A 12375-nucleotide genomic window follows, 5' to 3' on the forward strand; every position below is an offset into this window, starting at 1 on the left:
ATGAGAAACATCACCCTTGGATGTTATAAAGTTTGATTCATTTACGATTAACTTGTTGACCAACATCAGGTTTGGAAACAAGAAATGCATTTTAATAGTCATCTCCTGATAGTAAGTGAGGAAAATGATTTATTTTTGGTTTACATAGGGTCAGGATTTGAAGAACTAGGTGACACACTCACACCAAAAATTGTGAGAGGGAACAGAGTTGAGATAGTTTTGATTCTTATTTATTGATAACTTGAATTGTATTCAACATGAAACGCAGACATTCAGACAGAAATGCGGCCTGTGTAAACTTGCTTTCTTTAACAAGGACTCCTTCATAATATGAAATCCCATGTCTGTGCCATTGGTATCTGCATATTTAAAGAGGTTCCTCTATAGTTGCAAGTCCTAATAAATTATTATGTAGACAGAGTACACCAAGTTGCCACGTTCAGTGAAACAAAAAAAAAATTATTTAAGGAAGAAATTACACAGGCAGCAGCACACACAATGCTGAGTCCACACTGGAATTATAGAGTACAGAATTTTCTTACAAGACATTTTTTTTTTCAATTCAACAGTACATACATGTCATCCATAAACATTATTATACATTAATATTCATATTTACAGGAACCTTTTTAACTGAACCTTGTGTTTTTTCAGTGTAAAAAATGACCATACTTAATAAGACAGAGTTTGATTTGCCAATGTCTACAAATACGTTGAGAAATATTGAAGGTCATTCAATTAATTAATGATATTTTTACCACCAAGCTATGAGTGAATCCTGTCATTTGATCCTATTTTTTCCTAGAGTGCTAATAAATATTTATTCTGACAAAAAGAAGAACTAAATGTAATACATTTTTATTTTTCATTTACAAAGACAAGTTAATCACTGAGCGATTTACAAACTGTTTAAATATAATCACTAAGAGTTCCCAGTGGAACTGAACTTTTCTGCAAGCTTCCAGCATCAACACCTCTTCTTGATGTTTTCTTTGGTGTGTAGGTTCTTTGATGAGTTGTGCTAAACTCTCTTTCTTCTGGGATTGGAGGTTTAATATGTGATTTTTTGAGCTGCAAAAACAAATGTTACAATTATTATACAAATAATTTTCGTTGTGCCTTAATACTTTATTTAACACTCCTAACCATTACTATTGGCTGCTGGGTGCAGCGAAATTATCAGTCTTGTTGACAGTGTAAAATAATAATCATGTTCATTCAGTTTGACCATTTCTGTCTGTCTCTCTGAGTCCAGCCTCTAAACTCCTCACTAAAGCACTATACCACAAAAGTTACAAAACACAGGTGGAGACAAAATATTAATACTTGAGATGAAAGAATCTACCAAATGTCACAGTCTTCTGAAGAATTAGGAACCATCACTTAGTTTGCCCTAGGAAGTCTCTGAAAGGGCTCTGCAACTCTGTTGAATATTTCCGATTTGAGACTTAATTTTGAAGGAAGGTCGCTTACACTGCATCTCTCCCGTACTTGCACAAGTTTGCCAATAATTTGTAGCAAATTGTTTTACTTACATTATCAACTGCTATGGGATTAGGAATGAGTTTTGGAACACCAGCATGTGATGGAAAATCACTCCAGCTTGTGGGAATAGTCATAGGCTTGCCACCTGTAGGAAGACAAGTGAAATGTTCAAGTAAACCCAACTACCCTGGCTAATCTAGACACAATGACAACATTCCTCCAACTACATACATGTACTGTGTTGAACATTACTTCCAGCCTTTAATTCACATTTTCAGGTATCAGTATACAGTGTATGTTTAGTTGGCCTTGCAGGCAAGTTCTGAATAATTATGAATGCATGCTTAAATCATATAAGGCATAATTATTTCGGCATTAAAACTTGCATTTGGTTGTCTTTTTTTTTGCAATGCAACAAAAGCCTCAGTCAGACTCATGGAAAAATGCTAGTCTTGAATTTATAATTCAGCTCCCTTAACGTTGTTAAATTTACTGGTTTTATTACGAGAGGACCTTGAAAAGAAAAGAGTAAGAGAGCAAGGAAGAAAGGGGAGGGGGTGGGGTGGGGTGAGGTGTTAAATAAATATACTTCTTGCTCCAAAAGGGGAGGGTTTTTTTTAAGGATTTAGAAAGAGATCTACACCACACTGTTAGTTTTTCAACTACTTTACTTACTGTAATAGTCTAGAGGTATGCTGCTGTTTGTCGTCATCCCTGGTGCTTTTTTGTAAGGAGCTGATACTGCTTTGAAGTCCGACTTCATTGATGTATCGTAAAAACGTGCTCCTCTAGCTGCTCCCAAGTCAACATGCGACTCAGTTCGAAGATGGGACCCATCAACTATTTTGTTTCTAAGTCCAGTTGCAGGCTGTTTGGAATTATTAAAAATAAAAATGCTGTATGAGTACTTTTTCACAGAATTTTGCCCTTTAAAGTTAATATCAGTATTTTGAGTTTATGATCACATGTACAACAAAATTTTTTTTTTGGGGGGGGGGGGGGGGGGGTTGAAAAATAAGAATTCTGGATTTCTTAAACCAAACTGCTTTATATGGAAAAACAATAAAAGGTTTTTTTTTTGGGGGGGGGGGGGGAGGGGTTGAAAAAATGTGAATTCTGGATTTCTTTACAAAAATGCCATGACTCTGGTTAAATTAGTCCTTGTCTTTGAAAGTGTCCTGGAAAACTGACCTTCAAATTGACACAGCAAACCTTGGTATGTTGGGTTATTTCAGTATTTGTTGTTGTTTTATTTATCTACAGTTTGACTTACATTGCCAAAGAAGATATCATTTGTAGTTTTGCTAATTCTCTCGTGAGCTCTTAAAGGATCCATGTCCCCTTCTGGAAAGCTGCTCTTTCCCATGTCAAGGTCAGCACCACTGTTTCTGTCTAAGACATTTAAACAGAAACAAAACTGAACAAACTGACAATTTAAAAACATAATCTGAATCAATCTCCTGGGTGCAGTTGTACAAAGTCTGTTAAAGCTAATCCTGGGTTATTTGTGAGCATTGATAAATTTCAAGTCTTATTAAAAACAAAACAAAATGACAACAACAACAACAAAAAAAACCCAGGATGTATGGCAATGATCAGACTCAAATAACTCAGATCTTTAATCAGATGAAAGTCAGAAATCATATATAACAGTAAAGCTTACTTTACCTGCCATTAAACGAGATGGATAAGAGTCTGCTGCTGTGGTCTGGAGATGCCTAGGAACCCGTCTATCACCAAGTTGAAATGTAGTTCTCCTTAGTCTGTTGACAGCATCTTCTCTGTCAAAAGGAGTGAAACCCTTTAATCCTGGTTTCTGAAAGGAATCCTGCTGTGTTGATGTGGAATAATTACACTTCCCCTGATCACCTTGAGGAATGCTTGATCCCCTATCCTATAATTCATCGAAAAAATAAAATTGTTTACTAAAGATAGTGTTTAACATCAGTCTTCAAGAAAAAATAATGTTAAATAAGTGTTCAGCGTGGACTTTCAAATTTTTTGGAGATGGATTTCCATAATAGGCCTTATCACGGTTTTCGACGCCGTTTTGACGGGTAGGCAAACAGGCTTGAAATAACAGTGTTTGTATGGAAATCCAATGTCAAATAATTTTTATAAAACATCGCTTCTGAAAAATTCATGAATTGGAAACTTTTGGCACTAGGAAAAGGATTTAAAGAAAAAAATTTGGGGGATGTAGCTGTGACAGAAAGTATCCAGTCGTGTTTTGAACTTTCCATACATTTCCCTGTATTTTTTCCCGCGAACTATTTTTAGCAGCAGTTCACGGCTGGTTCGCTATACAGACAAATGTATGGAAAGTTCTGTCCGTTGTTGGGTATGGATATTTTCTGGAATTGCCCATTTCCTCTTAGCATACTATCCAACCAAGCCCTTCAATTACTTTCTTTGAATAGTGTGATCAATGGGATTTTTTTTACCCTCAATGCTGGATCCATTAGATGATGCCTTTGCACATAACGACCAACAAACTCTGACTTAGTTGTTGTTGTAAATTGACCCAAGTGATGGGTTCTAGCATCTCCCCTGATAGTGGGAGGTCCAGAGTGTTTGTCCAAAGGCTGTAGCACATCTCTTACACCCAACTGTTCTCCCAAGAACTTATTACGATAGTCTGACTGCGGCCACAGTTCCTTCTCTTTGTCACCTGCACATCAAAATTATAATGTTAAATAAAAAATTATGTACTGTGCGTTTGCATGCAGCACTACCATTGTACTTCGATAAGGAAATTTAGGTATTAGGGAAGTAAATTAGCCCATTCAGCTCACTATGGCTCAGTAGAAACTCCTGAGCTACATGTATCTTTAATTTGCAATGTTTGGAAATCTTTGGACATCTTTGCCAATGTTCAGAAATCATCAGAATGTCGTCAGAGTTCTGGCCAATGAGAAGACAAAAATCTCATGCACCTGACTAGAAAAAGGTTGGCAGGTATAGTAATAACATTGTGTGACTAATTTACATACAGTGTATGTGGTACCAAGTTTCACAAATCAAGTGATGCATGGAAAAAAGTCCTTAAGTGACTCTTGAGCTCACGTCAAATTCTCCCCCTCTTTACAAGGAAATGCAAGGTAGTTTTGGAGGGAGAATCTTGAGCAGTTTATCAGAAGTCACTTAGGGTATATTCCAGGCACCCCTTCAAATTAGGTGGAGCTGGCCAGCTCACCTTGTGGGAGGTAGCTTCGCATCCAGTCGCTCTTTCCTGTAGCAGCAGGGTTCCTGGCCTCATTAAGAGATCGAACAGGATAATACTCTTTGTGCGTTGTCTGGAATGACTTCAACTGTTGGTCAGAATCCATCTTGAAATTTGTCTTCGTCAATGCAGATGTGGAATTGGCATAATCTTGCTTTCCAAGAGGTTTTTCAACAAAGTGGCCTCTAGTCATGGAACACTTGTCATTGTAGCGGCCATCCTTGTGCATGATTGTCGCAGGAGATGGTGAAGGTATGCGCTCCCTTTTAGTTAGAGGGAGGGGTGGGTAATCTTTCTTAAATGTACTCTTGTACACATGTGGGTCCTTGCTGGGAGCCCAGCGGTCCTCATGGCTTATGGTAAAATGAGAAGCGGCAAGGAATTCTGGACCAGTCTTCTGAGTGGCTATCTTGTTCATCACTTCTGCCATGATTATACTTTTATCCTGTATGTTATAAACATAATGAAAAAGGGATTGGTTTATACAAACAAGTAATGAAGGTTTATACACTGTGAAAAGAATATAAGATGACATGAGTTAAAATATCTAGTAAAAATGTTTTCACATCAAAACAAACTAAGCACTGGTTGCAGTTCATATAGGACGGTTGGCAAAAGTATGTTGAAGCCTTATGTGTGAACGTAGGCAGCTGAGTTTAGAGGCTCAGCACTGAACTTAACATATCACCAACTTTCCTGGACAGTCAAAATTTATTTGTTCATCTGTCAGAAATGATCCCTCAACATCACAGCAGTCTATGGGCTGCATCCAACCATCTCAGATGATTGGGGGATGTCTAAGGTTACATATTTACATAAATAATCAAACTAGTAAGTAAAATCTGGGACTGTCAGGAAATAGAGAAATCCTGCATTTTCTGAGACTTCAGTTCCCAATTATGGGAAAACCGCCAGGCCTAACATTCACAGAGCAGAACCCTGTATATTTAATCGATTCCCACAGTAAATATTTATTTGTGATCACATAACACTAGCCAAAAATAGATATACTTATGTTTGTTTGACAAACCTTTCTGTCTTTTTGTCAGAGTTCTTCTGCCTCGTACATAACATAGCTAGATAATACATTAATTTTTGTTTATTGCTACTTAATTTAGCTTAATATTTTCTTTCTTCAATTAAGCGAGTTTGGCTGCCAGATTCTGGAAAATAAAAGATGCATAGCGAATAAAGAGAAGTGAAAACTGCTTTCTTAAATCTTAATAACATTCTTAAAACGCATCTTTATATATTCTAAGTTTACAGTACTCAAGGAGTCTGAAGATTTATTATACACCCAAACATGAAGTCGGCGGAAGAAGTTCAACTTCAAGATGTCAACGAAAATCAGCTAGATTACCATTTTATCAGCTTTTAACGCTCACTACAAACTATCAACGAATCGTTCAACCTCCTTAAGTTAAGACTTACCTAAATAGAAGAAACAAAACCAAAGAAAGTATGAAAGATCGCTTTCAAAACTTCCCAAACCAAAAGCTCAATCAAAGTTCATGCTGCAAATACCAGCGCTTCTGTATGTAGCCTCCTCTCGGTGTGTTGCTATAGTAACGACGGAATAGCCTCGTCTTGATGTGGCGGGATAAAAAGGCGGGAATATTCGATCGAAGGGAAGACATTTTGATTTCTCGATCGAGCGTTTGATCGCGTTACACCGTATTAAACCGGCGATAAAGTTGAGTTCAGACTCGTTTTAGTGAGGAAAATGGTTCGAACGAAAGCGGACGGAGCTGGAAGAAAAGGTGGGTGAAATAGTTATGCTCCAAGAGATCGCACTTGAAGGAAAGATTTATAAGTTAATTTTAAACCCCCGTCGGGCGGCGGAATCTAATTTTGCGGGAAATCATGTTCATTTCACTGGTTTGGTTTGAGAGTCTACCTTTTTCCTGCTATTTCGAATCGACTTTTTCTGGACCTTCTTTGCGTAATTTCGCATCGATTTAATAACTTTCAGAACTACTTAAGCCTTATAGAATAGATCTATGAACCGGCTATTTCGCCATGATTTAGATGCCGTGATAGCAGTAACTGAGTTTTTAAGAAGTATCCTAACTTAAGCTTAAGTCCTTAAGAAGTTTTATACAAAAAAAGTAGGTTAAAAGGTTTTTGAATTTTTAGAAAGCCGCTTTGTTAATTTCAATTATCATGTTGTTTAGACCTAAGTCGTTATTTACTGTTAAGAAATTATGTGATCCATATAAATGTCGTTAAAATTACATGTATCGCTCCATTCATACTCTACCACAATGCAATCAACAATTTCCTTGTCTCCTCGTAATTAATGAGCTGAATGCACTTTTCATTCAACTAAGAAGCACTTCTCGAGTCTTTTAAAAATTTCCAAGTGTTCAACAATGTATGAGGAGCAAGTTCTTTATTTCTTTGATTTAATGTCCCAGGATTTGTGTGTGTTTTTCTAGGATGTTGATGAAACTTGATAACATAATTTTAGTTATGAACTGAATATAAGCTTAATATCTGTTACTATTTTTATGTTACTTTGTTTTTAAATTATGTATTAAAAATTCTGCATTCTTACACCCATGATGAAAATGCAGCCCGAGTGCATTATAACTCAAGAAATGAATGCCTATGACAGGTTTGCATACATAATAAATTCTTTTATGAAAATATAATGAACTTTCAATGGCAAGGGGTCACTGAAGAATTTTAAGGAGTCAACAAGAGTATGTATATTATCTATCTTCTCAAGTTTAACCAGTTAAGTTTAATCCATACCCACCCCATGAAAGGTCATCGGAAATTCCGAGGGGGAGAAGGATCTTAAAAGCCAAAATTTTAGAAGCAAAGTATCTTCTTCCAAGTAAATACCAGCCAAGCTACCACCTGAGAGAACAAAGAACTTTTATTTGTCCGAAGTGTAAAACTGAAAGATGCAAGAATAGTTTTCTTTTAAGTTTTGTTTACAGTAGTTGAGAACAAGATATAATTTGTGATTCTTAATACGGTTTATAAATGGTAAATTATGTTAGATCATCTCCTTTTTATTTATTTGTTAAGCCCTTTAATTAGTTATAATTTAGCACGATTGTAATTTTGCATTTGTAAACTTTATCGCAATTCAGCTCTTGGCTGCAAGTTTTTAAGGTGAATAAACTATCTATCTATCTATCTATCTATCTATCTATCTATCTATCTATCTATCTATCTATCTATCTATCTATCTATCTATCTATCTATCTATCTATCTATCTATCTATCTATCTATCTATCTATCGAAGCTAAACTGGAATTTCCCAGGGGGAGGAGGGTGCAAAACAAAAACCTTCCATGGGGGGGGGGGGGGGTGGATATTTTCTGAAACTGCACATTGGGTCAGGAAGTCAGCTTTGACCCGAGACCCCTCCCTTATCTGGAACAATGACCAATCATAATGTATTTATTTCTTTGAAAATTTTGTATTACTCGTATAACTCAGAGCACCGATTTAAAATATTTTTTGTTATAGCTGCTGGTGCTAAAGCCCCTCGTAAACAAGTCGGAGGTTCATCATCAGCCGCAAGTAGCCTTGGTTCACCGACCAGCGCAGGCAAAAGCAAGTATGCTGGTGGAAATCCTGTCAAATGGTGGCCGTCTCCAAAGTGGCAAAAAGGTACTGGATGTATAGGATTACTTTTAACAAATTTGCATGTTTTATAAATTAAAAGCAGATTCTAGCAACCTGGTACCTCATTAGTGATGGTGCTTTGCTTTGATTTCCAAGTGATTTTTCCCTTTAATTTTTGGTGACTACTTTTTTAAAGCAATTATGATGGGTTTTTGTAAGAGTTATTTTTCATAGTTCATCTTTTTTGTCAAACATTTTTTGAACTAAACAACTACTTATACTTAAAGTTTTGAATTTACATGAAAATACCAAATCTTCTACCCTGTGAGCAGGGTACCCTTTGATCTTCCCGGGCTAGAAGTAGCTCTGCTTGCAGGGTAGAAATTTGCTAACTAAAAAAAATTGTGTGTCAACAACGAAGGGCTGCCTGGGAAATGGGCACAGGTAACAAATTTCTCCCTTATGAATCCAAATTTCTCCAAAAATACTCTAGAACCTCCCCTCACAGACACCTCTCTATTACGGACAGTTCACTTAGTCCCTGAGAGACCGAAATCCATATAAAGCCTACTTCTCTAAAACGGACACTTCTATAATATGGACACTTATTCCTGTTCCCTTAGTGTCCGTAATAACAAGGTTCAACTGTACTTTGTCCTAACAGACTTGTTAAACAGAAGAAACTAAATCATAGGAAGGATCACTTCAGCTGGTTCAGTTTTCAGGCTTAAGTTATTAGGCAAATTCAAGCCTTTAAATCACAACGTAAATATGAAGTATGTTTCTGATGCAATAATCAGTCTGTTTGCCAAATTTGAGGGAATTTAGAGGAATCATCACTTTCACCTTCAATTTTAAGCTAGCACTTGAATATTGCAGAAAGACATATTAATATACTAGCCAATATTCTGCAGCTTAATTCTAAGGGAGCTTTGTTCAATCTGCAGGCATTGGGGATTTTTTTTCTAAGGACGACTCCAGCAATGAAATTTCACCAGAGAAACCAGGTCCATCTGCGTCAAGTGAACAACACCCTGGCGTATCATCCACGGAACAAGGAATTGAAGAAATTGAAGAAGACTAAAGCAGTCTGGCTTTTGTTCACTGCTTAATATTTTGCGCCCATTTTCAGTACATATTTTTTGTAAAACTTATTTATTTTTACTAGCACTTCCTATAAAGGGTTTTCCTTAGTTAGCAGCTTAAGTTAGCAATGTGTAGTTATGCACTTTACCATTGCCTGATAAATCATTCCATGTAGTAGGTATTGGCCTCCTCTTTACGATAGACAGCAGCTTATCATGAAACCTTTACCCTTTAAGTCCTAATAGTGATTGCTTGATTAAACATACAGTTCATTAGAATGAAGAAAATGACCACCAAAGAAGACATGCATTGATCAACAAACACGTTCTCCCAACTAGTCCCACAATAAATATGTAGAGAATAGTAGGGAGAATATACATGATGATATTAGGAATTGAAGGGTTAAAGAGACTGTCAACTTTAGGCTCGACACTGTGCAATTATATTGTGCATAAATTATTTCAAAATAATTTTGCATGGTTATCCACTCCTGAACTGTTTGCAGGCTAGAATATGAACAACAAAAATAATTATTGCGGAGGAGAAACTCACTGCAATTTCCTTTTAACATTAGTTATTATTGCAACACGTGTGTAGGCCTACATTGTTCAGTTGTCACTGGTTTGCTTTCACCTAACTTTACACTACCTTTAATTTGTTAAAGATACCATTACTTTTGTAAATATCTTCCCAATGGGCATCTTTTAGTAACCTGTAAATTAAATTACACCTAAATGCAAAGTATGATTGGCTGAGTAATCTTAAGAAGCAAGGAAATTTCAGTGTAAAATTAAAATGTCTACCTCAGTTCAAAGTGCATTCACAGATTTTTCAAGTTATTGTAGAATTTAGGCACATTGAAATTTCATGAAAATTTTTTGATTGCTCCAAATGTCAATTTTACAGTTTGTGGGACAGTGAAGATTTCTGTGAGTTTGTGCCAGCCATGTACATATCATGCAAGGACATATCATACTTTCACGGCATTTTATATATGTTAACCTGATAATTATTAGATTGATGTTAATAGAAAGATGGAACATAATAAATTGAATTATACAATTTGTAACATTGGAGCAATTTTTGGTAGAAATGTTTGCGAATGTTAAATAATAATATTGCAGCCCAAAGTGTATCATGTACATGTAAGATGCTTTCCAGGGAGTGGTGAATAACGCAGACTCGATAAAGTTACATCCAAGGTGTCCAGGGGGTACCCCTGTGTATTTTCGTTGGGGGGATGCTGCCCAATCTTCGAAACCCTTAGCCCATTCCATACCAAAACAAGTAATTTTTCAATACTCGTCTTCAGATGGCAATGTGGCCAAGTGGTCAGGACGGTGGTCTTGAAATCCAGAGGTCCCTGATTCAAGTCCTGCTCTGACTGCTAGCTGGAGATGTTTCTCGGTAGCCCTGAGTTCAACACCTCCCCTGTGCTTGTAAATAGCCAGCTAGCCCGCCTCCTGCCAGTTGGGATTTTTAACCATGTTTTGTTCAATTTAGATTATTTCTTTGCAAAGTTTAATTCTCTGCCCCACTAGCACCTGTGCTATAAACACTGCTGAGGGTAAATAAAGGTTGTTATTATTATAATTATAATTATGTCAGTTTTAACACACGTATGGATGTCATACTATATACAAGCCAAACCTGGGGCGTCAAGCGTAACCTAGGGGCTCACACGAGAAAAGACCTATTCCAAAATTATCTACCAATGATAAAGTTTAAAACTGTACAAAAGTGAAAATATAAAGTATTTGTAATATCTAGCTATGTCAATAATTATTGGCAAGTCCTGAACGAAAACACTAAAAAAATCAGTATCAAAATCCAAATTATTAGACCAGCCCTCTAAAATCCATACCCATTTTCAGCCTTAAGACCAAAATGGGTCAAAAACCTTACTCCTGTAGTGGCACATAGCTTTTAATTAATGGAGTAGCCCCCCCCCCCTCCCCTGAACCCAATACAAGGGCACTACATCTGTCATTCCAAGACCTAAAGAACACAGGAAGAATGGGGATCAAGTGGTTAGGGCATCAGGATTAATGGTTTGAAACTGATCCTGTTATCCCTCCAGGAAGTAGCAAATTATGTGACTATTCAATACAAGGGCTGTATTATTAATAATTTTTTGTGGATGTTGATGAAGTCCTTGAGTGGATTTTTTTGATGAGGTCTAAAGCTTAGCCACTCGAATATTACTATTTCATCAACTTCTTTAATTTCTCAGTTTTTGACCACACAAGATGCATTGAGCATTGCTGATCTTGAGCTGTCCTGTCAAATCATTATAAAAGAACTTTGTTTTGTGACATGAAAAATGAAATTTCTTCTAAATTAAGGCAACTATTTTGCCATTTTACCTTCACTTTGGCTATGATCTCATTTAATGGGAAAAACATTCAGTCCTTCCATATTTGTTGCTTCTTTCAACCTTTCCTTCAACTTCGCTCACCTTAAAGAAGTTCCCACCTAAACCTTGAAGAATGGAAGGGTTTTCTGCCAGACATTCCAGTGGCTAGGAAGGACAAGATTTTGATTATTTGGGAAAAATAAGGCCAAAATTGAAGTTAATAATTGTGTGTACATATCTGGCCAAATTCATTCTCTCATGCTCATTAAGGTGCGCCTTGCAGGGCTTTCTCGTGGTCACCAAAACATCTGGCAGTAAAGGTGACAATGTTGCTAGTGGTATGAGCCCCAGAAGGTGGCATGAAAAGTTCGAACTAGAAAATTTTAAGAAAGTTACATTTCTTTGATCTTATTGCACATTTTGTTACCTACTTGTCAAGAGAAGTTGATGGAAGAGTAATCAGCAAAATCTATTTCTTGATTAGAATTGAATAATTGAGAGGATCTTAGAGAGAGTCGATCTTAATGGTTTTTAATTTACCACTTGTTAATATGTTTTTTGGCTGCTATAGGAGTCAATACCTGGTTCCATAAAAAAGGAATGTCCAGCATTTTACTCATTAACAAAGCAAATAGCGAA

The 12375-nt window shown here is 36.5% G+C and overlaps 2 protein-coding genes across 3 annotated transcripts; one reads left to right on the forward strand and one right to left on the reverse strand.

Annotated features, from left to right (window-relative positions):
- Positions 1-245: 245 nt before the first annotated feature.
- On the reverse strand, positions 246-6262 carry LOC146456201 (uncharacterized). 2 transcript variants are annotated; one of them, XM_085093369.1, is made up of 8 exons: positions 6140-6237; positions 4682-5218; positions 3930-4156; positions 3154-3379; positions 2759-2877; positions 2161-2353; positions 1536-1630; positions 246-1071 (listed from the first exon to the last, which is right to left on the reverse strand). In XM_085093369.1, exons 2-8 carry the CDS (start codon positions 5136-5138, stop codon positions 910-912), a joined length of 1479 nt encoding a protein of 492 aa, XP_084949495.1. In that variant the 5' UTR covers positions 5139-5218; positions 6140-6237; the 3' UTR covers positions 246-909. The 2 variants fall into 2 exon arrangements, with proteins under 2 accessions (XP_084949495.1, XP_084949494.1); XM_085093368.1 differs by having other exon boundaries at positions 247-1071; positions 4682-5153; positions 6140-6262.
- Positions 6263-6305: 43 nt separating this feature from the next.
- On the forward strand, positions 6306-10449 carry LOC146456202 (PCNA-associated factor-like). The gene is made up of 3 exons (XM_085093382.1): positions 6306-6468; positions 8196-8339; positions 9242-10449. Exons 1-3 carry the CDS (start codon positions 6432-6434, stop codon positions 9376-9378), a joined length of 318 nt encoding a protein of 105 aa, XP_084949508.1. The 5' UTR covers positions 6306-6431; the 3' UTR covers positions 9379-10449.
- Positions 10450-12375: the final 1926 nt, after the last annotated feature.

This window comes from Pavona decussata, unplaced genomic scaffold (assembly GCF_977016875.1).
Source record: "Pavona decussata unplaced genomic scaffold, jaPavDecu1.1 SCAFFOLD_260, whole genome shotgun sequence".
NCBI lineage: Eukaryota > Metazoa > Cnidaria > Anthozoa > Scleractinia > Agariciidae > Pavona > Pavona decussata.

Coding starts and splice junctions, on each gene's coding strand:
- LOC146456201 (XM_085093369.1), bottom strand. CDS start 5,138: ATGGCAGAAGTGATGAACAAGATAGCCACTCAGAAGACTGGTCCAGAA. Junction 1,631..2,160: donor CATACCTCTAGACTATTACA/GTAAGTAAAGTA, acceptor GTCTTCCTACAG/GTGGCAAGCCTATGACTATT. Junction 1,072..1,535: donor ATCCCATAGCAGTTGATAAT/GTAAGTAAAACA, acceptor TTGTTTTTGCAG/CTCAAAAAATCACATATTAA.
- LOC146456202 (XM_085093382.1), top strand. CDS start 6,432: ATGGTTCGAACGAAAGCGGACGGAGCTGGAAGAAAAG. Junction 6,469..8,195: donor GGACGGAGCTGGAAGAAAAG/GTGGGTGAAATA, acceptor TTTTTGTTATAG/CTGCTGGTGCTAAAGCCCCT. Junction 8,340..9,241: donor GTCTCCAAAGTGGCAAAAAG/GTACTGGATGTA, acceptor TTCAATCTGCAG/GCATTGGGGATTTTTTTTCT.